The sequence below is a fragment of the Cricetulus griseus genome, chromosome 10, assembly GCF_003668045.3.
Source record: "Cricetulus griseus strain 17A/GY chromosome 10, alternate assembly CriGri-PICRH-1.0, whole genome shotgun sequence".
In the NCBI taxonomy this organism is placed as follows: Eukaryota; Metazoa; Chordata; class Mammalia; order Rodentia; family Cricetidae; genus Cricetulus; species Cricetulus griseus.
The window spans coordinates 3,097,010-3,124,983 of record NC_048603.1 but is presented as its reverse complement, the minus strand read 5'-3'; the positions used below and the strand labels follow the sequence as shown (position 1 = coordinate 3,124,983).

At 44.5% G+C, this 27,974-nt stretch overlaps 1 protein-coding gene across 2 annotated transcripts; it reads right to left on the bottom strand.

Moving 5' to 3' along the window:
- On the bottom strand, positions 1 to 27,262 carry Rad21 (RAD21 cohesin complex component). 2 transcript variants are annotated; one of them, XM_027431418.2, is made up of 14 exons: positions 27,117 to 27,262; positions 18,168 to 18,342; positions 13,552 to 13,681; positions 11,813 to 11,912; positions 10,084 to 10,190; positions 9,278 to 9,484; positions 8,741 to 8,866; positions 8,260 to 8,382; positions 6,646 to 6,869; positions 5,281 to 5,452; positions 4,906 to 5,057; positions 3,955 to 4,104; positions 2,330 to 2,413; positions 1,430 to 1,621 (listed from the first exon to the last, which is right to left on the bottom strand). In XM_027431418.2, exons 2-14 carry the CDS (start codon positions 18,309 to 18,311, stop codon positions 1,430 to 1,432), a joined length of 1,911 nt encoding a protein of 636 aa, XP_027287219.1. In that variant the 5' UTR covers positions 18,312 to 18,342; positions 27,117 to 27,262. The 2 variants fall into 2 exon arrangements, with proteins under 2 accessions (XP_027287220.1, XP_027287219.1); XM_027431419.1 differs by lacking the exon at positions 27,117 to 27,262 and having other exon boundaries at positions 1 to 1,621; positions 18,168 to 18,311.
- Between the last annotated feature and the right edge of the window lie 712 nt (positions 27,263 to 27,974).

Here is a 27,974-nt window from a genome sequence, read left to right as displayed (position 1 = left end):
TACAGCTTGAAACACAACTTTTATTAGAAAAGTTATACATAACATATCATCAACTATTTTCAAGAACAATATTAAACCCAATAAGCGACAAAAACCAGACTAACAAAATGTGTAACAAGAAACTAATGACCTTTCTAGAATCAAGCATTCAATTATCTACAATGTCTTTTTACAAAGGGGATATCCATGGTTTACAGGCACGGTGTATTGAAAATAAAACTGCAAGAGCAATTTTATACAATTACCATTCTCAAGAAACTGAATCATTTAAAATAGTAATTACGAGTTCACAAATTTAAAATATTTCACATAATTTAAAATTACTGGTTATACATGGAAGTCTTAGTTTTAAAATTGATTTCCCCCCCATAAAAGTGCCAACACTTAAGCTAGAACTTTCAACATAATTTTTTCCGACAAGTGAAGACGTATTTCGATATTCATATATAGTCACATAATTTCTGGTGCTATCTGGTCTGTTAATAATAAAGCCTTTATCTTGATGTTTTTCTCCATTTAAATTATAGGAAACTGATACAGGATTACAGTTGCGAAACGATTAAAATAAGCTTCCAATACAGGAGTGTGCAGCATTGTAAAGAGATCAGTACTAACATTTATAATAAATATCGGAGAAGCCGTTAGTTTTTACAGCACTGTTTGCGTAAAGCAAAGTCAACCTGGTGTAGTTTCTCATCAGCCTGCCCTTCAGCAGACTTTCTATTTTCATGATCGCATTACTCAAGCAAACATACCCAAACAACTTTAAAAAAGTGATCGGCAGCCTCATCACCCTGAGCTGCACTAATGTCCGAGCGCCTGAGACTCTCACGGAATGATTTCACGACACAACAGTCCAAGCGGGTCAGTCACAACACAAGTCACAAATTCCTGCTCATCACGGCATTACTTTAAAACATGATCAAGAAGACATCATGATGCTTCCTGTGCTATCTATCCCTGGGCACAGTGGTTAACCAGACTGCTGGGAAGACATTTTCTCTTCCCGTCAAGGGACTCAAACCACAGCTCTTAAGAGTGTCAGGCATTTTCCTAGGCAGGTTTTCCTTTCAACACAGCAATGGAAAACTAACATAAAAATGGGGACTTCTGACTGTTATCACTCCATATTATCACATGCACCAATATTGCACACATCTGTTCTGACTGGTTAAAAGTCTTCTGGGTTCTTGGGGGTACTGTTCTCTCCAGGAATACAATCCCGACCCAAATAAGCAGTTTCCCTTAAAAGATGGTGGACAAATTAGAAACACTGGGGGGGGGGGGGGGGGAGAGATGAAGAAAGAAAAGGCAAAGATTTTGTACAAACAAAAATCTAAAAACTTCCTTATAGGGTTTTGGTGCCCTACACACGGGGGCAATTTGTATGTACTAGTGAGCAAACACTAGAACTAATGCTTCCAGCTCCTCAGATAATATGGAACCTTGGTCCCGGCGTTGCAATGATGTCACTGTATGGCTCTTCCTGTGTGAGCTCGATGGCTTGCTGCTTTTTCAGAACCAAAAAGCTGTAGAACTTTGCTGCAGCCTGCTTTCTGTTTGTGTTTCGACACAGCTCAAGCAAACTGATCGACTCAGCTCCAGTTTTAGCAAGAGCTCGCTGAAATAAAACAAAGCAGAAAAGAGAATTCAAGTAACTCACACAATGAAGTAGTAACTGGATGATGAAATTTTTTTGTACTGGTAAAACTAAACTACGTGTGGTTGGGACTGGACATTTGTATCCAGTTATTCTCATCATGTTATTCAATAAGGTACAGGGCCATAACATACTATGGCTTACCTAAAGGCAAAATAAAAGTCCACGAAGCAAGCAAAGTTGCTTCGATATAGATGTGAGACAGCAAAAGTAAATCTTTTGTGAAAACAAAACCACAAATCAAATCAGCCCCCCTTCAATCCCCCAAACCCTAAGTATCCATTCCTTTCATCTACTGTAGGGAACCCTGAACTACTGAGTGGGAAGTTCAGTTTGCTCAAGCCTCACCCGTGTCTCGACTGCTAAGGCTGAGGTTACTGACACCCGGCCCTCTGCCTGACTGAGCACGTTAACTTGCTCAAGGGACATGGAAAGCACAAATGCACGTAGGAATTCTGTCTCTAGCCCAGCACCCCAGATCCGCTCTTCAGGGTGAGCATGGCCAAGTACCTAGATGCTTCCCAGGTGACTCCTGGCTCGACAACTCATGCATGTGATTAAAATACTTCAGAGCAATGCAGGCCTGGAAACACTCCCACAGAACTGTGACTCCAGGTTCCCTAGGGCTTGATTCTGGGAAGGGACTCTCTGGGGACTGTCACGGCATACCTGAAGACCGTGGAGCATCTGCTGGGTCCTTTTGTTCCACCTCCTTTCTTCCTGATCCTGATCACCCCCTGAAGCATCTTCATCCTGAATAAAGGACCACAGGTTGAAAAAAGTGTTCTCTGAAGCAACAGCAGCACTGCCGTGTCCGGAAAGCTCCATTAACACAGTCTGACCCCCCCACACAAACTGCCATCTTGCTGCCTCAAATCATTTGAAATTTGTCTTCCTCATCAAAAAGGAGAGATCGGAATATAATGTCTCCACACCGGTCTGTAAGGATGTGGTCTACACAGCACAGGCCATGGTTAAGAAACATGTGCCAGGACCCAAACCACACCAAGTACACTGTTTTCTTTCAATTACATATAGCTGTAAGTAAAACAGATCAATTAAGTAACCTACATCATAAAGTAGTAATTGGACGATGCCAATCTAGGTACTGGGAAAAATTAATTAATGCTGGATGTGAGTTCTATAGTTTAATTTTCTAGGTTGTCATCACCAACCAGTACCAAAGAGTCTGCATAATGTCTCAGTGACTCAGACTGTTTACACATTTAAAAATGCACACTATTAATTATTAATACGTGCTCCACACCAGCTGTCCAAATGGCTGACTCCGAGTTGGTATGGATCACAGCTGTGACACACAGGTATTAGAAGGACCAGGATCAGCAGCTTTAATAAATCTGAAATTAACAGAGGTTGGGAAACTAAAATCTAGCTCTAAAATAATGTAAGTCACACTACAGTATCTACTACTGTCACTGACATGAAGATAAACTAGAAATGCGAATGGCTGTTAGTAAAACTGTATTCAATATATAAACAATGGCCTTGAGAAAAAAATATAACAATTTCAATTAGTTATCTGGAAAACATTTTAAAGGCAAAGGTTTAAACAGATACACCAAACAAAGAGCTAATAAGTTACACTACTTCAGCTATCCAGAAATAAGCCAGGTAAAAACTATAGAAATGTCCTTGACATACCACAGGGAAAAAAGGAGAAACCATGTCTAAAACATTTCTATTTTGTAAAAAGTTACAGTCCTCCTAGTTTTCCCTCACGCAAGCCAGGTCTGATTCTGGCCTAATTAAAACAAAACCCAAACTCAGGCAAATGGAGTATGTCTGGCTATTTGATTTCTGGGCCACAGGTGGAATGTTAGACTAGAGGCTGGCTTAATGGCAGTAAGAATTGAATACTGACCATACGATAATAAAAAGTGCCTTTAATGCCAGCACTTGGGAGGCAGAGGCAGGTGGATCTCTGTGTGAGTTCGAGACCAGCCTGGTCTACAGCTGCAGTTCAAAGCTACACAGAGAAACCCTGTCTCGACAAACCATCAGAAAAAAAAAAAATTAAGAGCAAGCAGAAGCAATGCTGAAGTCTAGCGACAGTCTGTGAGGGCAGCCCTGTCTTTCTTCTGAGGGAAGCTTGTGAAGTAATTACAGTACAGCACAGAATGTGATGCACTGGGCGATTCATGGCACAAGAATTAAGTTCAATTTTGCTTCTATCTGGACATTTCCCATCGCCCTGATGGCCAACATTAACTGGCGTGGCTCAAGCCTGTCAAGTCAACGAGTGGGATTCCTCACTGTAGAGCTTTTTTTCTTACCTCCTCCTCTTCTTCCTCCTCCTTTTCCTTCTCTTTCTCCTTCTCCTTCTCCGGCAGGAGCTCCAGCTCTGGGATCAGCTGACAGATATTTGGAGGCTCTTCTGGGGGCAGCTCTACTGGTGGAATCTCCATCTGCTCGACCTGCTGAGGCTTACACAACAAAGAAGGCAATTCAAGACCCAGGGTTAATGGTAGCTTCTTCCAAACGTGGATGGACCCGGTAACCTACTTAGAGCCATTACGGTAACTTGCTAACATGGACAAGGACACTGCTTGCTGAGCCCCCCCCCCCCCCCCGTGCTATTTCATTCTGAGATTAATATGAGTATCTCAGAGCATTAGAAAAGCCCCTAAGAAACAACCAGGAGAGCAGTCAGGCTCTGTCCATGCCCTGTGTCTGTGTTCATACAGAAAATAAGGGTCCTTACTGACAAGTCCTCCCATCACAGGCCAGAGAAAGTTCAAGGCTGGCAAGCAGCTGTATGGTTAGTAGTTTTGCCCAATGTTACCAAAGGCCTGCTTTCTTCCTCAAATTAATTTATCCCAGACTTAAAACTGGGAGGTCTTAAATGAAGTAGTCACTTATTACTTCACTGTTTTTCATTTATTTGAGAATGTAACGATTATTTAAAAACCTGCCCGGTATTGGAGAGAGGTAGGGATTTTTCAAATAACCCAGTACAGGTTTGGAGCCCACTGATGCCAAACGGACCAAGGTTACTCCTTTTGGACCACTGTGAAGTAAGACTATTCACACACCACCAAGAAGGCTCTACTGAGTTCATTAACACCCTTTCCAACACAGGATAAAAAAGACTACGTTCCTAAATTCAACTGCTAGTCTTCTGCAAGTGGTGCTTGCCATTCTGTGCTTAAACCAACACTACTGACCTAAAAGACTCCTTAACTTGCAACTAACTAACCGAATGATCATGTCCTACTGTTACTTACAGGGATCACGGGCGGCTCCGGGTCAATTTGTCCAGCTTTTCGCTTAACTCCCTGAGGTGGTGGTGGGGGCATGGCGGACTCTTCTATGCTTGTTCTGCTGGCCTCCATCACTGACTCCTGGAGGCGGCTGGGCTCCTCCAAAATGGGCTCATCTGCAATTATCACAAGAAAAGAACTTAGTTTTCAACAATATTTTGGAACAATGTGCTTTTAAAATTAGTACATTAGGCCACAGATATGGTTACTTTCCCTAAAGAAGAAAGGCAGTAAGAACCAGTACCAGGAGACAGTGCACCCCCACGGCCGCCCCCGAAGGCAGCACAGCGCGCCAGTGGGCGCTAAGCTTCGTGTGGGAACCCTCTCAGCAGAACTGACCGATGATATCACGCTGCTGCTGCTGTTGCTGCTGCTGCTGCTGCTGCTCCTCTCGAGGGACCTCGGGGTTCTCAAACTCCTTGAGGAACTCATCCAAATTGTCCGCTTCCCCTCCTTTCCTCCTTTTCCGAAGGTCTTCCGGTACAAGGGGTGTCAGGCAGCGCGTGAAGAGCTGGCACAAACAGAGAAACAGCAGCTGTGACATCACACCAACTCAACACCAGCAGTACAGACAGCATGCTTCCCGTAACATTTCATCCCACCCCAAAATTACTTGAAATACAAGTGTGCACATTAGAACTGCAGTCATTTTAGAAGGTTGAAAACAACTATCTATTAAGCTTCAAGGCTTTAAATTTACTTGCCTGCACTTATTTCATTGATAAATTTTACACTTTACCTGTCACAAAACTGAAGAGTTTTACAACCTGAACTACTATGTGAAATTCTACATCGCCAAGCAACATATTCCTACTTATTAACAAGCATGAAAAATGTGATTATTTCACAAAAGAGCACCTCACATTGTAAACTATAAACAGCAGTGTAATGAATGTAATTCATAGAAGCAGTTTTACCCCAAATTTTAAATTCTTGCTTAGACAAAAATGAAATCCATTGAAACTAATTTTGAGTTTTTAATTAGCCTACATTCATTAAGAAAATGGGTTTATTATGGTTATTTTAATACATGAACTCAAAGTAGTCTTTCTACCTTCAAGTCTCTTTTTTTTTTCCCCTGTGAGCCGAGTGTGATGAGTTTAATTAGGAACCACACATGAACATGGCTGTGGGGCTAGTTATACCAACAGGGCATATACTAGTGGCTTTGCCACTGAAGAAGTATCTCCTTCCAAAGAGTAAACATTTTACAGGTCTTCTTCAAGACTCTATGACAGGGTTTCCAATAAAAAGCAGCCCTTCAGAATCTTGCTGCTTTGTAGTACTGTCGAGAAAAATCAACCGCTTCTCTCACGGCCTAACAGCACCATTCAAGCAACATTCGCCACAAAACTTATTTTGTAGGAGTTTGGAAGGCTAGTGAGCTGAAAACTGCTAAGTAGCATGGGTTTGGGGCTGAAGGCACTGCCGTCAAATTAAAGCATGCCAATGTGGAGAGGCACAGCACACAGTCAGGAGCTGAGGAGGGTGCACCGTCCATTAACAACGGCTTTCTACACCTGGAAGACCCTCCCACCCACGCTTGGGGGGGGGCGCTGACTCGGCACGCTGGATTTAAGGGGGGACGACGGCAGGGCCACAGGGCTGAGAAGCATCTCGTCAGAATGGTCAAGTCAAGGCCCACCAAGTCAGTGTGCCCGGAAGTCACGCACGGACACAAAGACCAGCAGCCAGCCGCACTACCTTCAGTAGCCTGTTGTTCCACAGAGGCTGTGCCGGCAAGGAGAACAGCTTCTCCACTCCCCCCGTCTCCTTCCACATCATCAGCTTCTTGGTGGGCGGGGCCAGGTCCAAAGTTGTCACAATATCCGAATAATCACTGAGCTGGGCTCTAATGGTCTTACTGTCCAATTCTTTGACACTGTCGACAATCAGCTTCCTCTTCCTCTTGGCTTTTGTTTCTTTGACTAGAACAAGAGAACACAGGTCATTTTCCTGAGAGGCCAGCCTGGGCCGCTCTCCCCACACCTTGGCCTGGCCATTATCTTCTTCTCTCTAGAGCAAGTCCTTCCTCATGAAGACCGGATGACTTAACTGATGTTTTTCAAGCATTATGTACCACACTGGCGTGCAATAGAAATTTGTTGATTGCAAATTTATAGATTTTTATTTTATTAATTGCAAAATTAATAGATTTTTGGCATAAAACAGGTAAAATAGTCCAACAGTCAATCCCGTGAAGCCCACATAGCTCTATTCTGTAAACACCACACCACACCACACCCGTCAGGTGAGAAGCCCTGAGCTCTGACGCTCTTTTCTTTTGAAATAGTGCATATTTATTGTTAAGTAGTCTTCGCTTTCTAAGGGCACAGTTTCACCATTTCCCCCTCGCCCTCCCCATGGGCCCCACTGTCTTCATTCATGGCCTCTTGTGCATGAACACACAGCCACCACCCGTTGAGTCCGTATAATGTCACTTGTATATATACACATTTCAGGGCTGACCATTTGGTAGGGACGTTCACCAAGTTCTGAGTGCTTTTTCTGCTGCTGCTGTGTGAGAAGCCCTGAGTGGCAGATCTACCTGCCTCTGACTCCCTCCCAGGTGACGGATTACAGGCATGTGTCAGCACACCTGGCTAGTCCTAACTTTTTTTCTCTGTGTAGCCCTGTCTGTGCTGGAATTCATTTTGTAGAACAGGCCGGCCTCAAAGGAGATCTGCCTGCCTCTGTCTCCCAAATGCTAGCATTAAAGGCGGGTGCCACTACCGCCTGCTGCCAGTTCTAATGTTTTATATGTGACCATGAAAAGAAACTTCACAGTGCCTAATCGTTATTTTGTTCAAAATAGGCCAACTACTTATAGGGGCTGTAAAATGCTCAATGTCTAGAGTAGTCTGAGATGCCTAGGAATGGTTCCAGTACTTTTTTTTTTTGCTTTATTTACTTAGCTTGTATGATATATTAACAGAAGTTGTTAGAGGTTAGTTTTGGTGTGTTTGAATGAGGGGCACACTTGCACATCAGAGGACCACTGAGAGCATTGGTTCTCTGTTACCACCATGAAGGTCAGGGGGAAGTCAATGAACTCAGGTCCTCTTTCCGCACTGAGCCATCTCACTGGCCCCAAGATTACTGACATTGTATGTGAAAACCCCAAAGACTAAAATACACAATAACAGAAAACCTGCTCTGTGATTTTACCCCCCGCAGCTCACTCTACAGGTAGATCGTCCACAAGACATCCAATCACACTGGACAGAGCAAAGAGGGCGACAGATCCAAGCGCAAGCAGCAGCAGAGAAAGAAGACACCACCTATGTTCTACACGTTGCAGTCTAAGGATTTGCTCACCAGTTATATCAATGGGCTCCAATGCAAAGGCTTCTTCCTCGTTTGGGACAAGTGTTGTCTGGTCAGTCATCGTTGGCATTGGCTCAACAGGATCCACTGAGTCGGGGCTATCGGGCCCACCCACTGTAAGGAAAAGCAACACGGTCATAACAGACTCAGGTGCAATACGCACACCCTACAAATGGAAAAAGAAACCCTGCTGAGGAAGTGTAACAACACCCCATGGGTTTTAAGAAAACGAATTTAATATTTTCCAGGCAGACCGTGCAGAACTCCACTGCAATGTACAAAAGAGGGGAACAGCAGAGTACACACTGAAAACATGTGAACTAGCCATCAACCCTAAGCCAGCCGGCCAAGGGTATTTACAATTTACTCAGAGGTAGAATCTGTGTTATTATTGTCTGTTTTGTGACTTGTCTTCTGTGGCTATGCCATCCTAGCCCATCACTCCCAGAATCCTGAAACATAAAATGCTCACTTGACACGTTGTCATCCTCGTCCATATCGTCGTGTGTGGGCTGCTCTGGCAACATGACCCCCGTCTCAGACAAAGCAGGGGGATCATCAAAGATGCCACCATCATTATTACTTATCAGTTTGTCATCTGAAATAGAAAATGTAACAGTTAAAATCGGAAAAAGAAATGGGAAAACCACAATAACTAATCAAGGGACAAAAAAAAAAAAAAATAGGTTTAAGGGGATTAAATTTAAACCTATATTCAATTTGCATCTGTTTCTCTCCAGGTAGTTTATAAAGGCATAACACACTTAGTATCTGAAAAAACTTCTGTCCATCACTTTTATTTCTAGTTCATATATCCACAAACTATCAAATAACACAACAGTTTGAACAACTAGTACAATTCTGAACTCTTCACAGAAGCATGAACACAAAGCTCAGCATTTTGGCTAGTTTTCTAGAAAGCTTTGGGACAACCGATCCCAGTTCCCCCATTTGCATCTGGAGTCGGTGTCTATTCTGCAACACAAGTGAAGAAAGAGCTCACACCCACCCAGGATACCGCCGTCATTGCCTTCCCCGAAGTTGTCGTCTTTGTACTGGTCTTCATATTCTAAGTGGTTGATCTTCTCGTTCAGATGGCTGGTGCTCTGCTCGGGCTCTAAGAGCAGGTTGGAGGCACTGGTGCTCACTAGCATGTCGTCGTCCTCAAAGGCACTGCCTTCTCTCATTATCTCACGGTCATCCATCCCAAAGTCACCTACACACGGTAAATGGCATTAGTTGTGCAAAGTCAGGCATGCCACTCTTGCAAAGGCTGATGATTTATTACAGCTATGATGCTGCATTGCTTACTGAAGTCTTCTTTAGCGGCAAATATTAAAACACCTGGCTTAAACTTTGTACCTCTGGGGAACGTTTAGCACAATTTGGGCCATCAGAACGTCTATAACGTCAACTGAACGTGCCATTAGCATTCACAGACTTCAACTTTGATATAAAGTGCTGCTATCCAGAAAAGAATGGGAATGACTGCCAATCTGACCACTCAAGTTTCCGAGTAACATACACAGTAGTGCAATGAACTGTGCCGAAGCAGCTAGCTCAAGAGTGGGCATTACCACAGCACTGCAACGTTACACACTCCAAGAGCAGGTGCAGCAAGAACCCCAATGGGCTCTGGTATACCAACGGGCACGACGCCTCACACACAGTACCTAGGCAAGTTGTTGACGCACAGTTAGACACGTTAAGTGTTTCTGTCCGCACAGAAATAATTTTAGTCTACCATCCTTTGTAATTCCTGACAATGTAACAACATAGTTCAAATCTAACTAGCGATTAGCAATGTGCTTGTACCGAAATCATTCTCCTGCAGGATACTGATGTTCCCAACTTCTTCTCTCATGGTTATCTCCTCCACTCTGCTCTGGTTCAGGCTGAACTGCTGGGCGACATCGATGTCACTTTAAAAATAAAGTTCAAATACACATTATCAAGCTTCACAAAGTAGCCCAATTTTCTCTATATACCCTATCAACTTTGAGAAGCCTAACGCTACAGTCAACAAACTTCAATACAGCCCTAATATGATTTGAAAGTTAATTTGCATTTGAAAATTTAAAGTCATTAATCACAGGTTAGCAAAATACGTTAGAATCACTACCCAAGGCAACATGGTATTTATTGTAGAGAAAAAATTTACAAAGGCTGAACTACTTATGTATCACTTCTGAAAGTACAGGGTGGGTATCAACTCTCAACTTCCTTATGCTTCTGAAACTCGTTTATTTACTAACAAATAACATCCCTTGTATAATATAAAAGTACATCATGTTAATCACTGGTAAGAACACTATCTGCAAATGCACAACAAATGACCAATACCACAACAAAAATACCAACCCAGCTGACCAATCACAGGCCTTTTAAAGCAAATTATTACAGATGCTGTAAGTATCTTGCTTCTAAAGGCACAAGCTTTCCAAAAGAAAGATCACCTGCCATTAACAAAGTGGGACGTGAGCTTGAAAGGCTGGCATCAGGCTAGTAGAAAGGCTAAAGTAACCGAGGTTCCGAATGCTAGGCAGCCAGTGCCCAGCCACAATTAACACACGACGAAAACTGGTTAAAAATCCATCAGGAGTCAGATATTTTCAAATAAGCAAGAAAATGTGTTGTGGAATAAATGGAGCATTTAGTCTAGAGGGCTGGTGTCAGAACACAGTCCAAGGAGCCCACAGAAATTGCTATGATATCATTTTCTTCAAACCACGGACTTGCTCTTAGAATGTGTTGTCATGCTCCTCCCAGATGTCGTGGAGAGGAGCGAGCTCTATGCAAAAGAATGTTTTTTGTCACCTGTGGCTTGTCCTTTTGATTGTACTCTTTATTCTTCTCAACCCTTGGAGTGTAAACTGTCTGATGCTCTGAATAAAGTTGGCTGTTGCCTGAGACTTTAGTCCACCTCATTTTAGACCCCATTTCTATGCTCATGCCTTCAATTAGAAGGGTAAACAGGCTGCTGTCACGTTGTGGTAAGGCACTGTCACATCTGCTATTCCAGCAGAGTAGCTAGACTTTAATGACTGACAAGAAAGTTAACACACAACTGCTCTCTGCAAAACAGTCGTCTCCATGTAACCTTTTCCTCTTAAATGTATTTTCAATAATGATACTTTCGTATTCTTCACAGGGTACTGCAACCCATCACATATCTGTATTTTGAAAATTGTAGCCTTCAGTACAGCTTGCTAAGACAACCAATATGTATCTGTAATATATCTCTCTGAAAAAATCATCTGGAAACAAGTTCCAAGCTTACTGACAGCTTTATGTAAAGAACACGCCTAGACAAGTCTTCAGGATCTGTAAGCTCTGCCCAAGTCCGTTAGGACTCTCCCACTGTGTTAGATAGATGCTGATATGCACACGACTTTCCCAGAGATCTTACACTTAAGATCAACACACTCTCAACGAAGTATCAAACATGAAGGCAACGGATACACCTGGAAGTCAGCTACCGGGCTAAACGATGGGGGTTAGGGAAGGAGGAGAGCCAGAAGGGGGGAGATGCAGAGAGACATACTCTAAGTCTGGCAGTGGCTGGTCAAAATCATGGAATTCTTCAGGTAGAGTGATGGCATTGTAAGCTGCTTCCCGGTTCTCCTCAGGCAGATCGACAACACCTGGAAGAGAGACGCCCAGATTGAAAGCCTAGCTAAGCGCAGATTACGCGTGGGCCACGGGGAGCATGACGACAACTCTGGGAGGTTATACTCGAGAAAGGCTGGCAGCGGATGAATGACCTTGACTGCAGTCACATTCCCAGAAGCCACACTGCTTGTTCTACAAAAACAGTCCAGGCACAGGTTATGCATCTAGCTAAGGGCATGTCAACAAACAAACAAACACCGTTAGCTTCCTACTTTCTACCATGAAATTTAGAGGCAATAGGAATGGTTGCAAAGGAGAATAATAAATACGCATTCTTTAATCTGATCATGTTTTCCTTGTGTGCAGTGTGGAAGCCAGAGGGCTAGGTCAGGGGACTTCAACGGCTCACCACCTTTCTTGAGGAAGGTTTCTCATCAGCCCTGAAGCTCAACAATTAGGCTGGACAAGATGTAAAACAAGTCTCAGGGACCATGTTCTTCCCCAGTCCTGGAATTCCAAATGCCACTGAACCCTGTTTTTTTTTTCATATAATGTGGGTGCTAAACTCATGCCCTTCGTGTTTAAATGTTAAGAAAACCGCTAAGTAATCTCCCCTAGATCAGTAGTTGGTTATTTTAGGAAAACAAGTAATACAATTTTAGTTACGCTTAAAACATTCCATGATAAAAATATTTAAAAATAAAATGGCAAGCCAGGTGGTGGTGGTGCACACCTTTAATCCCAGTACTCTAAAACAGAGATCAGCCTGGTCTATGAATCGAGTTCTAGGACAACCAGGGCCACACAAAGAAAACCTGTCTCGAAAAACCAAAATAAAATAGAATGACAAGTATTGAGAAAACAAAAACAAACCCATTTATCCTGGTATCTACAATAAGCATATTTTATTAGGCCAAAATAGAATACTATGTAGTTTACTGTCATGTACAGCCTCAATACAAGTTATATAAAGCACGCCATATACATTCAAATATTCAGTATTGAGACAGGACCTCTCCCTCGACACACAGCTCACAGCTTCTGCAAGGCTAGCTGGTCAGAGCCCCAGGATGGCCCCATCTCCTCCCTCCCAGTATAGGGTTGGAGACAGGTGCCATCCCGCCCAGCTTTCCCACAGGCCCCGGGGACTCGTGCCAGGTCCTTCCTGTGGGCCAACTCAGCTAACCCAGCCCACATTCAGATCACTTCTAAACAGGTAACAGTTCCTCGGTGTCAGCATGACACCTGTGAGTAGGTACTGTTAGAATCAAATCTCACCCCAGACAAAACAACAGCAACAACACAACAAACAATGTTAACGTCTCAGGATTAAATGTTGTCTGATTTTAAAAGTACATTAACATTTTTTTTTGGGGGGGGAGTGTGGGAGACACCAAACCCTGACAGTGGCATTTCCCTATCCGTCTTTTAAAAATTCACCACACATCTACCAGTTTTCCACACTTCAGCTCTGATGACTCGGCTGTTGTGTGTAGGATGCTGAAATTACACTAACTCCTTAGTCCAAGAATGGAAGTACTTCAGCTGTCCTCCAAAGGGTTCCTTATGCTGCTACGAAAACAAAGCACACCTATCTGGAGTATTGTTCAGCAACTCCCATCTGAAGAATGGGAAACCCCAGAGCTTAGACAAGAAAGAAAGTCACAATACCTGGCCGGAAAGCCATCTTTATCTTGATAAATGCTTCATTACAGTCTGCGAGGAGGTATTTGGCTTTCCTGTGATAGATCCGGACGACTCCCAGGAGGAGGTGTCCTGATGTCCGTAGTGCCATCTTCACCTGAGTAAGACAGTAATAAATTCATTGTCCTTCAACATCGAGCTAAGTGTACTTTACTGTATAGGGACTTTCATTTAACCATTAAAGTTGGTTAATAAACATTTGCTCCTTACCATTAATTGCTCTAACTTAGCCACTCCTTGAGAAGCTCCCTTAACCCAGACTGAACAGTAGTCATATAGAATTCACTTAGACATAGAGGTAGCCACGGAGCAGGAAGCAATCTGCCCATGACTTTACCAAGGAGAACGAGAACTGTGACTGTTTCAGAAGCCGATGCTCCTAGCCATGAAGTGATTATTATTTCAGCCCTGTCTGTTAAAACTTGCTACTGACCAGGCATGCTTATACATTTCAGTCAGTAGAAATAAGGGTGACATTTGCCAGGAAATTTGAGAAAGACTTTGAAAAAAAAACAGAACATCTTTGTCCTTCTCCCTCCCTGCCGCGTGAAGACAGGAAAACGGTCAAGAGTCAATGGGCAGAATGCTGAGGCTCTGGGATGTCTATGAGCTGCCAGCCAATCAGATCTGCCCTAGAACATCCCTGTAACACCTTCCCTTGGTAAGCCACTGTTCATTCCTTTCTGTTACTACATTGGAAGACACAATAATGACCCAAACAGATAACACTAATAATGAGCTCAACAGAAGTATTCAAAATTCTCCTGACTACAAGAAAAAAACAATAATTCAAAGAATAAAAAATATCAACTCAAAGAGTTCCCCAGATGGTTTTTCCAAATCATACCACAAACTTAAGCTTCCCAAGTTCTATGGTAAAAACATGTTTTTTGCTAAAGCATATGCCTAAAATTAAATTATATGCATTGTTACTTAAAGTGTGTCTGAATTTTTCTAGGACCCTATTTGCAATCTAATCTCTGTATTTATGGTTATCTTATGTGATTTAAAGCAAAAACAAATTTGCTAGCGTAAATTTTTAGACACATCAAATTATAACAAATGTCATTAAATTTAGGATACAAAAAGTAATTTCTAATATCCCATCCCTAATTAATGGGAAAAAAATCTATCTACATGTATGTGGTCTAATGGATTTTCAAATTATAGATGGTACTGCAGCCTAAGAAAGACAACACCTCCTCCTTGTCTGGAATGAGCAACTTCCAAAATGTGTGACTTCCTTGGACAAAGGGCTTTCTTTTTGAACTAGTTTGGTTAGAGTGGGTAAAACAAAGCAAGACGTGCTTTCAAGCCATGTAAATATAAGTATGAGGACCAAGGTTCCTTTAACGGAGGAGTCGGGGAATTCGTGTAAGCTTGAAGTATGCTAGAGCCACAAGTCTGATACACTCTCAATAAGCAAACAATTTCCTCACACAAAGTGCTCATCAAAGCAAACTAAGTTTCAGGTCAGTTCACCATAGCTTCACACCATATTCCAATATAGGCAAATAAAAAACCACCTAGAAGTGCCTTAAATATTTTAAGTCATTTGTGCTGCCCCATAGTAATCTTTTTCACGACTGTCAAACGTCTCCATGTCTGTGAGCGCACTCACCTACCCCAGTCTCCCCCTTTCTGTGGTGTACAAAGTACTCTATGTATGCTACGAAGAGCATCCACTAAAGCCAAAGTCCTCACACCATTTATGGACTCTAACAAAAAAACACACTCTCCCAATGAGCACTAAAAAAAAAAAACCAAAACACCTACCGTGTTCCCAAATAACCGGACCAGCTGTGCAAACTAGTGCAACAGGAAGCCCACTGTTACAATATTAAAGTTTATCAATCAGCCCATCAATTATCTTCCTAAACCTTAAGGACAATTCAAGGATATGATCAGAGAGATTTAACCAGGAACGATTACTATATAGCTGGCTACCTTAAAAAGGAGAAATAAAGCCCTCAATCTTACCACCTACAGAAACTTAATGTCTTGCTATACATCCTAGGCTTTGTGTGCTCTCTCACACACACGTTTTTATACGCTGACTCTGGACACACAAATACCTTCTCCATATGCACAATTTTGTGTGCATACTGCATTCTATCATTAAAAGGACTGCATACAAAAACTGTTCATTCAGAACTCTGGGACCAATGTCTGCTTCAGCACATTTACACGGCAGCTTTCACTCACATGTAAGTGACTTCCCGTACACATGAGTGGCTCACTGCCAACAACACCCAACCTAATGCTACAGTCATATGGTGACCCAAAGTCCACTTTAGATGGCTGCATGGACAAGGCCATGCACTCGCCATGACAGCAGGCAGCACAGCTTCATTACACTGAAATCAAGCCTGTGTCAGCCCAGTTCTAAGTCCCTCCTTTCCCCAACCTCTCATTTTCCCTCTACCACCACAGGAGTGTCCCACGCCACAAGCCTGCAGCAGGAAGCCTTCCAGAGCAGCGCTTTTGTATACACTTGGTCAGCTCAGGCACCGAGGATCTATCTCTTAGGTGCTCTGTATCGCCGGCAACTCTGAGTAAAGTATAGACATGAAGTCTTCAACTACCTCTGAGTAAATACCAGGGAAAGACTCCTGGCTCTCACTGCAAAGCGGTCCCACAATTCACATCCCCACCAGGTGTGAGCTGTTCTTATTGCTGCACGCGCTCTCCGACGCTGAGTATTCTTGGGGTCTTGGATTTTGGTCATTCTAATAAATACATAATGACATTTGGTTGTTTTAATGTTTTCTCTGATCAAATGATGTGGAAACACCTTTAAATGTATTTACTTGCTTTCTGCATACTTTCTTTGATCCAATTCGGACAAAAGTTGTTAAAAAGGAGAAATTATATGTCTCCAGAGTTCTCTGTATAGCGTGAATAATTTTCCTCCAACAGTATCATCTGAGTGTCTTTTTGCTCTTTCAACAGTGTTTTACAAAGGTACAATGTGCTTCAGTGCTGGAGAAAATTTAACTAACCTCTCAGCTTATACCCATGCTACCACACAGCAAAAGACAAGTCAGACTCATTATTATTAGACTCACTAACTTATTCCTGGAAGAAATCCGGTGCATACTCTCATATATGATGACACCATTTGTTCTAGTACTATTCACTGAAAAGACCACCCTTTAAGAAAGCATGTGTGATTTTAAGTACGCAAGTATAATGTGTATGTGTGTACATGTCTATAGGGTTAGAGGACAGCCACAGGGCTCAAAAGCTGTCTGCCACCGTGTTTTCTAATTACACGTATTTAGTATGTGCCTTTGTGTTTGTCAGAGGACAACTTGTAGGGTCAGGGTTATCTCCTTCCACCACGTGGGTCCCAGGGACTCTACTGGGGAGGTTAGGCTCCATGGCAAATACTTTTTAGCCTACTGAACACCGTTAGTGCTCTCCTCTTTACTGTTTTGCAGGAGGCCCCTCTTCTTGCTTGGCACTGTGCTGTGTACCCCAGGCTAACTGGCCTGCGGCCCTTTCTGGAGACGTGGGATGTGTTTGTTCCCTCCTGTTTCAAGCCTGCTCAACCTTGCCCAGGATCACAGACAGCTGCCACCTCATTCTGCTTCTCCAGGAGTTTCAGGGACCTGAAACCAGGCCACCAGGCTTGCAGAGCAAGCACTTTTACTGCCTAAATCAATTCTCTGGCCTGGAAATATGACTTTTTCTTCAAGGCATAATTCTGCTGTCGTTTAAACGGTTGCATTTCACAGTACCAGAAGAATTAAGAGTTCAAAAACTTAGAAACAATGTAAACTAGTCCAGTAGAGAAGGCTTAAATGAATCACGGTCAACCCAAACAAGGACCTTTCCTCACTGCAAATCCTCTAATGATGTGAGGCCTTTCAGTTCCTGAACATTCTAGAGACAGGGGACTCCAATGTTGTGCCACAATTAAATGAGCTGTAAACATCACTGTTTCTGAATACAGCCAATTACAAGGCACTAAACTTACTTTTAAGTAAGCAATAAAGCAAATACCGTGTCTAACATAGACACCTATAATACTATCAGGCCAGCATGGTCTATGTGCTAGGGCTTCTGATAACTTTTCCTGTCTGTCCAGCCTTCCTGTTCCTAAAAACTTCAAGTCAGAACTGTCCTAGGAAGGTTATAAAAGAAAGACACACGCTCAGTCAGTTCCATATGCTACTAATTGTAAAACCAGCACAACTTCTATAGAATAAAAACGTTAATCCCAAGCCCTCCACCTAAAAATAGACCTTTCCACACAAAGTTTAAGAACGAGCCTCTGCTGCCATTCAGCATTATTCCCCAGATATACCCCGCCACACACACACACACACACACACACACACACACACAATAAAGACCACGGCGGGTCAGGCTACAGAGCCTAAAGAGAATTTCTCAATGCCAGTCTATACATTATGCTCATTACTGTACTGAAATCTTAAAGATTACTATGAGGAAAGACATTTGGAGAAGCTACCTTGAGGCCTCCCTTGCTTCCAATGTACAATTGCAGCTGTTTTACAAATTCCATTTCACATATGAATAAACAAAGCCGTAAAAACCACCACAGTCACACCTACCTTTGGTGAGATAATGCTCTCCACACTGCTCTCTAAGTTACACTCAAACACATGGGCTTTGGTTAGCTTCTTGTCCCAATGGGCCGCCAGCCAAATTTTGGCCAGAGGCCCTCTTTTACTGAGGACAAAATGTGCGTAGAACATTTTTCTTGTTTGCTACAAAACAGCAAGAAACCTGAGGAGAGAAAAAAGTTTATTAAGTTTCATGTGAGGATGGAAATATTTATTAGACATGCACAAACTCTAGCTTCCTACATTGAGCATCATACAAAGAGCCTGAAAGCACAGTAAACATCTTACAAAACAATCCCATTATTTTAATTGGAGGGCAAGGCCCATCCCCAGGTATTAAGATGTACGTGGAAAAGGGTCAAACTGCTTTCATGACTTGCTGTTGTAAAGACTGCCACCAAAAACCTCTTATTCTAAATCCAACCAAGTACCAATCCTATTTCTAGGCCAATTACTGAGAGTAGACATAATTGTGATAGTTGGCTAGTATCTAGATGTAAAGAGAGAAAAACATCTAAGCCTAGCACATATGATGCTTTGGGTGCAATCACCAGTATCACAAAAAGAAAAACAAACAAACCCCAAAGTACAAAGTCTAGAAAGGCGGCAGCAGGCACCTGCTGAGCTGGGCCTTTCAGGCCACCCAAGCAAAACTGAGCAGGGGTCTGGCCCACTGACCCACTGTGTAGGTGGAACCCATCATATCTTTTTTGTTTTTTTTTTTTGTTTTTGTTTTTGTTTTTCAAGACAGGGTTTCCCTGTAGCTTTGGAGCCTATCCTGGCACTTGCTCTGTAGACCAGGCTGGCCCGAACTCAGAGATCCGCCTGCCTCTGCCTCCCAATTGTTGGGACAAAAGGAGCATACACCACCACTGCCCAACCAGAGGCCTGCAACAGACTCTCTTAGCTACTAAGCCATCTCTCCAGTCCCTACTTTTGGCTTCTTAATTTTGAAATGATTACAGATTCACAAACTGCTGTTTCAACAGTGGTAACTTCCAAACCCAGACAGTGACAGGGACTTACGGTGTCTCTCTGTGCCATCACTCTGCATGTGTAGATACTCATCACTACAAACAAGACACTTACTCCTGCCCCCTATAAACCCTGTCAAACAACACTCGATAGATCGCATTTTGCTATTTTTACAGAGACAACACAAATCACATACACAAGTCACACAGCATGGGCTTTTCAGATTTAGCACAGTGTTGCTGAGGTCCACTCAGCTAAGCCCGTATCAACAGTGTGTTCACTCCTCTAGTGCGCAAGGGCATTCTGTGAGGGATTAAGCTGCCACTGACTCAGCCACTCACCCACTGAGGGACACTGGGCTACTGCTGATAAAGCCGACGTACATATTGTGTGCACACCCACTGTCAACCAAACGTCTCCCTCCAACAACCACTCTAAAGTGTAGTTGCTAGGCAATACAGTAAGAGTACATATGGTTTCAAGGATAATTTAATACAACGATCAGAACAAGTCTCTCTCTTTACAACCACAGACAAGAATTATTCTAAACTTAATATGGAGCAACAAAGCCCACTGAAAAGCTAAAACCACTTCAAAACTGAACTGGAAAACAAAGAACAGGTCCATCAGTTTTAAACCTTACACAGCTGGAGCTCTACACTGTGGTACCAGCACAAAGGCACACAGGGATAACTGCAACCAAACAGAGAACCCAGGAACAGACGTATGTATCTCCAACTAATTTTTCACAAAGATGCAGAAGCATGTCAAAGATGGAATGATAAATCCTGCAACAAACTCGACTGGAGTGGTTGAGTGAGTCCACACAGACCTAAACAGAAGAGAAACAAAATGCAAAACCAACACAGCTAAATTTGGCCGCCACAAGCTACACACAAATAATTATTCAAAACATTAGATTCTCTATGTGAACACGGGGACAGAGCCAGTGTGCTCTCACCACACTGCCTGCTCTCCGGATTAAAAGAACACTGCCTACGTAGCACAACCAACAAAACCTAAAGAGCACGGAAGTCTCACAGTTTAGTTTTAGGTCATTCCAGCTGGCCACCTTAACTCCAGTTCACTGCCTAACAAACAAACTGAATCTGAATAAAAATCTCTTAGAATGCACTCTATAAACTGGCCTTCATTAAATTAAAATCTTGCTTTAAGACTACTGAGAACTCAAACTGAAAAAAGTTATGAACCCTATTATCTGGCTAGAACATGGATCTAGAACAAGTAAGGAAGAGTCTTGACTAAAAAGTAAAGAAAATCCAACTAGAAAGTGAGCAAAAAGGAAATGTCATTGCAGAGGCCATCCCCATGAGAAACAGGAACATAAGAAGATAAAAGTAATTCTAAGTCACCATGAAAATACAAACTAAGCCTCATGAGCCAACCAATGTAGCCGTACCACACAGGTTTAAGCAAAATCAAAGGCAACATCAAATGCTGGAGAATATGTAAACATTTTTATAGTAGCTTAAAAAAAACCAAGAGTAACTATAATTTCATATTTTCACAAGAAAGGAAAATTTTTAAATGAAAATTTGCTCATGTTTTAACTGACAACATGCCCATTCTTTCTATTGATGAAAAGAGACTGTTTTAAAGGAAGCACAGCCAGGAGAATTTCATGCAAAATATGCCAAAAATATTACTTGTGGTAACTAAAAAAATGGATAGAACTAGCAAAGGTTATAATGAGCAAGGTAACTCAGACTAGAAAGATAGACATTGAATGTGCTCTCTCTCATGAAGCTCTCAGCTCCAAATCTTCAGACTGAGTATGTAATCTGGAGTAACCACAGAAACCGGTAGAGTTGGGGGGGGGATAGAAAGGAATAGCATAGCTTGGTCCAATCGATCTTAAGGGGAAAATGGAAAAAATTGGGGGTAGGGTCACCTACGGAAGAGAGGGAGATAAATAGGAGGCTAAAATAACAGTAAGGATGCATAAAAGTCACAAGGAATCAATCACATTATCTAAAATTACATAAAAATATACACATGTAATTTAAGTGGAAATTTCACATCTAGCTGACAATGCTTTATTTAAGAGCCGAAGACCACCTAACCAAACTCCAACACAGGCGGGAGAAGCCCCCCACCTCTGAACTGTTGGTCAGGGTTGTCCAAGAGACACCCCAAACATCAGAGATTATGGATGGCTATTGCCCTTGGTTGCCCTAGGTGAAAACTAAGTCTTCATTGCTAAGGACACCATACTCTTTGAAGGCTGGGCCAAAGCATCCAAGCTGGACCTCACCTGAAAGCCTCCATAGAAGGGAAGCTGCTAACAGTCTCCGGTGCCTATGAACCACAGAGCTTGGCACAGCAACTCTACGGGTGCAGGAGTGGCACACACAGCTTGGTGGTAACAACAGCTCTCTAACTGGACTTAAGAGGAAACCTAGTCAGCTCCTGGGCTAGTGAAGTCATGGGTCTTGGAGGAGAACCTGCAACCATCATTTTCCCAAACCTGCACAATTCCTATTACAGTGTAAATAAGTGTGCTTAGATACCCAGATAAAATCCACACCCATCAAGTCTCAAGGAGATGGCTGTCAAAACATGACCTGAGTGAGGACAACACCAGCAGACATGCTAACATGGAAGAGCTCATGGCCTAGACAAAGAACTAGAGCAGCTAAGGAATGCAGAGAGCAGAGAGAGCAACAGTCTCCCCCAAGGAAGAGCATACCAAAGGTCAACCCTGAAAACATACATACAAGTAACGCTGCACAGATGGAGCAGTGTTTATTTTTCTATTTAGGAACGCACGCACGCACGCACGCACACGCACACACACTTACAAAGCAAAGAAGCAGAGGCCATGAATCTGAAAGAGAACAAGGTGGGGTTCATGGGAGGGTTTGGAGGGGTGAAAGAGAAAGGGAAGATGATGTCTCGTTTGTGGGAAGGCAGTGTGGCAACAAGACAGTAAAGGAGCCAGGTTTGCCTCTGCTCCCCCTTTCCCAACACTTAACAAAAAGGATGCTGACATTCTGAGACTAATGTTTCAGGTGCATCATTCATTCACAGCACAAGATTTTTCTAAAAAAGAAAAAACAAAACAAAAACAAAAACATAAGCTTCACCAACTAGTACAACCTTTCTACCCAATATCAGGTTGAAACTAAAGAATACTGTGAGAGAAAATATTCGGATCAAATACTATGTGGTGTATTAAATAATACTTCGAGTTACAGTACTTTATGTTACAGTATGCTCACTACAATCGAAAGGAGCCTTTCATTTGCCAATTGGTGTTTTCAAACATTAGAGCTAAACCGCAACTATCTATCCCTAGAGTCTGGTGATGGCGCACACCTTTAATCCCAGAACCTGGGAGGCAGAGGCAGGAGAATCTCTTGTGAGTTCAAGGTCTGGTCTATGAAGGGAAGTTCTTAGACAGCCAAGGCTACACAGAGAAACCCTATCTCAAAAAACAAACAAACCAAAGAATTTATAGAAACTCAATTTGGCAGTTTTCTTAGAAATGCAGTCACTGTTCTAAATGAAAACCTCAAAACACCGTTTTGAGAAGAATTTGTTACAATGTAGGCCAAATGAGTTACTAATTGTGTGCTTAATAAGAAAATAGGATATACCAACTGATCTCTTAGTTAAGAAATCTAAAAAATTCTAGAATCTAAAACTACTAGCATGCTTCAACAGGTGTGAGTCGTTTAGGGCCATCCTTCAGCTACTGGTCAGGACTGAGCCGCAAGCATTCCAGCTATGCACAGGCAGATTCCTAAATAGATTTGGGCATGGGTGGGAGATGCTAAGTAAAGCAGAGGAACACTAAAGTTAATCTGGGAAACTGGAGAGAATTCTACAAGGAAGTCAGAGCAACAGTAGCCACTCAATGACAGCCACAGCAGGTAAAGAAAAATGCAAGCACCACCACCCCCTTTCTCCTCAGTGATACAAACCTTTCCCTTTCAAAACTGGCTGTTTAATCTGTAGACACTCTGGATACTCTAAATTGTGTTGATCCTTTACAAAAGACCTTTGCATTTGAAGTCAGAGAAGTCAATGCAATGACTTGAACCAACTTTTTCTAAAGCAGCAACTCAATTGTTGATGGTTACTTAGAACACCCTCACTCATGCAAACATAAAGCAGTTTTATTTATTCCAAAGAAGCAAAGTCAAATTGAAGCTCATGTTTCTGCTATAATATCCATCACCATCGGCATTTCACTCACCCATCAGGAAAGTGACAAATAACTAACACAACCTCTATGAAGAGCAAATTGGCAAGGTCTCGTGAAAATTTCACACATTCATGCTTTCTGGACACAAAGTACATTTCCAGTAACCAATATTAAAGATACACTTGGATGAGTGCAACACACGCGCGCGCGCGCAAGCGAGAGAGGGAGAGAGAGAGAGAGAGAGAGAGAACAAACTAAGCAGCACCAAATGCTATGACCCAATGCCAACCCATTTTACACAGAATAAAGAGCACTCCGGAAAAGGGAAAACTGTATTTTCTAGAGCTCCATGGAAGTGTAGTTTTTTGTTGCCTTGACACCATAACTAATTCATTATTATCATCAAACTTATCAAAACATCAGGACTCTGACTAGTAGTAAGTGACTTGAAAACAAATACATCTATTCAACAGAATGTAAGACCGCCTTAAACAGTGATGCCAGCTTGGTTAACAGGAAAAGGTCCAGGCCAAATTTAACATGCAGGTGTATTTGTGTGTGTGTGTGTGTGTGTGTGTGTGTGTGTGTGTGTGTGTGTGTGTGTGTGTGTGTGTGTGTGTGTGTCTTTGTGACTTAATGGATGTGGTCTATGACTATATAGTTGCCCCTTCATAGCTAAAGGTTCCTTATTCTTAGATTCAGCCGACTTCCATGGGAAATGCTTTCTAAAGTGTGTGTGTTCTGAACAAGCACACCTTTTCATCATTCCCTAAACCATAGTGGATCAGAGAATTGAACCTTCCCCAGATTCCCCCCCCCCCCCCCCGTACGGGACGCTGATCCCAGGGGGCCAGTTTCCTACAGGTTTAAGGCACAGTGTCCTCTCAAATTGACAGGAACACATGCATACCTCAAGAGAAAGGGCAGGCTTGGTTCTAAACCATTTCCAGTGAGTCAAAGGAGGCTTCAGTTTGTCAATAAAGTTAACTGTTTTAGGATATGAATTGTACAACGGCCTTATGTCTAAGGAAACAAGACGTGTAGCTTAAATAAGCAATATTTTACTAACCAAAATGACCTGATCATGATCTGAATGTTGGAAAAAATGTATCTATAGGTTGGCTGCGTAAAGGGTTCTCACAAACCTTCCCCTAGTTTAATAAGAAAATCACCATAGTAAGTATGACAGGCAACAAAAGATGTATAGCCTTTTTAACCCGTGGTGAGTCAGTCAATCCACCTACTCGGAGCCGATGAACAGGTATGTTTGGTCAACTGTACATACTCCAGATCACGCTGCACAAGCACAAACCATGTGCAGAGTACTTATGGAACTGGTGACAACAGTTACCTCTGGAGAGTGTTCTGCACTTTTGAACCACTTTGCCTGTATTCATGAATGTGGTTTTAAAGAAAACCTTAGGCACACCTACATTACCTATCCTATTAACAGAAACTGCCACACCAGGAGTCAGGCATAATCCTGACTTGGATTAGCTAGCAAGCTATTCTTTCTAAGCTTCATGTAGCTCACTTTGCCTGCTATAAAAACACCGACAGATGACAGTTGGATATTGTACTAACTTTGGAAAACATCAATACCCAACTCAAACAAAAACGGAGCTGTCAGCTAGTGGCATGGGAGGCTTAAAAAAAAAAAAAAAAGGGTACATCTAGCCTGCACATAACTGCTTAACTCTCGTTTGGTACTAATATTGGCAGAGTCAATTCTAGCTTGAAACTTAACTCTTTGATATTTTTAATGGCTAAGACATCATTTCATGGGCTGGAGAGATGGCTCAGAGATTAAGAGCGTGACTCAATGACTGCACTTCCAGAGGACCAGGGTTCTATTCCCAGCACCACATGGCAGCATACAAATGTCTGTAACTCCAGTTCCAGGGGATCTGATACCCTCACACTAATGCATATAAAATTAAAACAAAAACATTTCATGTCTGAAGTTTAGCCTGGGCCCAGTGTCTGTAATCCCAGGACTCCTGAGTCTGAGGCAGGAGGATCTTCAAGGCCAGCCTGGGCTACATAATCAGATCTCTCCAGCTCTCCAAACAACAACAAAATGTAACAACAACAAAACCCGGACTTTTAGCTTCCTCAGCTACACAGTGGGTATCAGATTCATCAGGTATAATGAAAAGTAAATGGAGCGCACATGGAGCGCCAAGCAGAAGCAAACAATTAGTCTCAAAAAAACCAAAAGCCAACTTGCCCAGTTAGCACTCAGCATTACCTTTCAAGAATTAAAAGTTCCCCCAACTACTCAAGTCTAAACCTTTCTTAGAACCTGCATGGCTTGCTAAGTCAGAAAAGAAGTTGTCAACTTGACTTGTGTGCGCGCGCACACACACTACAAAAAGTACCGAGTCCGCTACTTAAAACACCTCTGTAACCTGGCCGGTTACAAACGCTCAAGCAATTCAAACACTGGACAGGGCACACGCCCTCACCAATGCCTTTTCAAAAAAAAAAAAAAAAAAAGAAAGAAAGAAAGAAAGAAAAAGAAAAGAAAGGAAAAAAAAAAAGCTGCCTCCAACATCAAACAAAGGTATTTACAACTTAAAAGAGCTGCTTGGGTCTGTTTACAAAACTCTGCAGCCTCTCAGTCCGGGGCGTTTGATTTTTAATAGGATTTTGCACCCTGGGGTGGGGTGGGGTGGGGTGGGGTGGGGGAGAGACACAGCGCCGGCCCCGTACAGTTCAACAGGAGAGCAAACACTGCCCCCCTCTCTGTCTGTCTGTCTCGGGACGAGAAGCCGACAATCATGCAGACGCCACTTGCATTAAAACCCTTCAGGACCGCAGCCTGGCGAATCAGAGACCCGGAGGAACCCCTCCACCGCGTTTCCCTCTTAAATTTGAAGGCTGCTCGGTGGGGCCGACAGGCGAGCGAGCGTCACCTTACACCGCCCGCCCCTGGCAGCGCGATCTCCAAAGCAGGCTCTGCCACCGAAAAAAAAAAAAAAAAGGGGGGGGGGGGACGCACCGGGCACCCCGAGCGTCCGTCTCCACGACACCCGATTCCCCCGATCGTTTCCAAATTCATCTATCAAACTTTAGAGCAAGTTCAGGGGGGGGGCGAACCGGTTACACCCCCCGCCCTACCCCCTCCTGCTGTTGCTGTCCCGGGGAGCGACGTCAGTTAACCCTGTCGCCTTGGAAAGCAGCCCTCGGGGGGGGGGTCCCCAACGTGAAAGGGGAACTCTGGAGAAGGAACCGGCTCGGTCGGGGGGGGGCGGCTCCCACGCCGGCCTGGGCGAGCCCCGCAGTCCCGTCCTCCCTCCCCAGCCCCCCTCCTCCCCGCCAGGGCCAGCACATGCCTGTCCCCACCCCCGGTGCAGCGGCCCGGGCGAGCCCCAGCGTCCCCCGCTGCCATCTTCCCCGACGGGGCGGCGGGAGCCCGAGAGCGGGATCCTTCAAACCGCACCCGCCCGCCTGCTCGCCCGGAGTCCCCACCGCCCCGCACCGCCCCGCCCCGCGGACGGGGCTTTTGTGGGCCGCGGCGGAACCATCGAGCCCTCGGTTAGGCGCGGAGCCCGGGCCGGAGCGGCGGGGACCCCGGGCGAGCGAGCGAGCGGCACTGGACGGGGGGGGGGGGCCCACGGGCCGCGCTGGGCGGGCGGGCTCGCTCGGGGACGGACGCGATGTCCGTCGCTCTCCTCCCTCCGCCACCCCGGGCGGCGACGGACGCCGGAGGGACGGACTGGCGGGCGAGCGAGCGGCCGGGCGGCCCGGCGGGGTCGAGCCGGGGTCGGCCCTCCCCGGTGGCTTACCTGCGTGTCCGCGGGGAGCCGGAGGGGCGGGCGGGTGGCCCCGGGAGGGGGGGAGGGTCGGGGGAGGGGGCGGGGGGAAAGGGGGGAACCCTGGTGCGGTGTCGCCGCCTCGGAACCGCTCCCGCCACCGCCGCGGCCGCCGCCTCCTTTCCGAGTCACTCAAACAAACAAGATGGCGGCCGTTACGGCGCAGGCTCTTCCGGCCGCCCAAACCCTCCGTTCAAATCGGCAGGATGTTTACGGTCAAAAAAAAAAAAAAAAAAAAAAAAAAACGACCCGCTGCGCCTGCGCCGACCGCCGCGGGCCGGCGGCCGCCTCCGCCCCGCCCCGCCCCGCCCGGCCCCACCCCGCCCGGCCCGCCCACCCCCGGGGCTCGACGCACGCGCGCTGGCCGCTTCCGGGGTCTGGGGACCGCCTCCTGCTGCTGCTGCCCCGCCCCTCTCCGCCGCGGAGGCCTCGGAGCGCGCATGCGCGGGGCGGCCGGCCGGGCGGGCGGGCGCTGCGAGTGTCTGGGTTGAGTTTGTGGCTTGGGCTGGGCTGGAAGCGAGGCGTCGCGGTGGGGCGGGCCGAATAATTGTTTTAATGACTTTTTTTTTGTAGCGAGGAAGGAAAGAAGCCTCTGGATCTGGGAAACTGAGGGCCAGCGGGTCCAGCCGGCCTGCACCGGCTGCAAGCGGGGCTAGGTTTGCAAGCAAGCGGGGCTCGGTTTGCAAGCAAGCGGGGCTACGTTTGCAAGCAAGCCGGGCTCGGTTTGCAAGCAAGCGGGGCTAGGTTTGCAAGCAAGCGGGGCTCGGTTTGCAAGCAAGCGGGGCTCGGTTTGCAAGCAAGCGGGGCTAGGTTTGCAAGCAATCGCGCCCC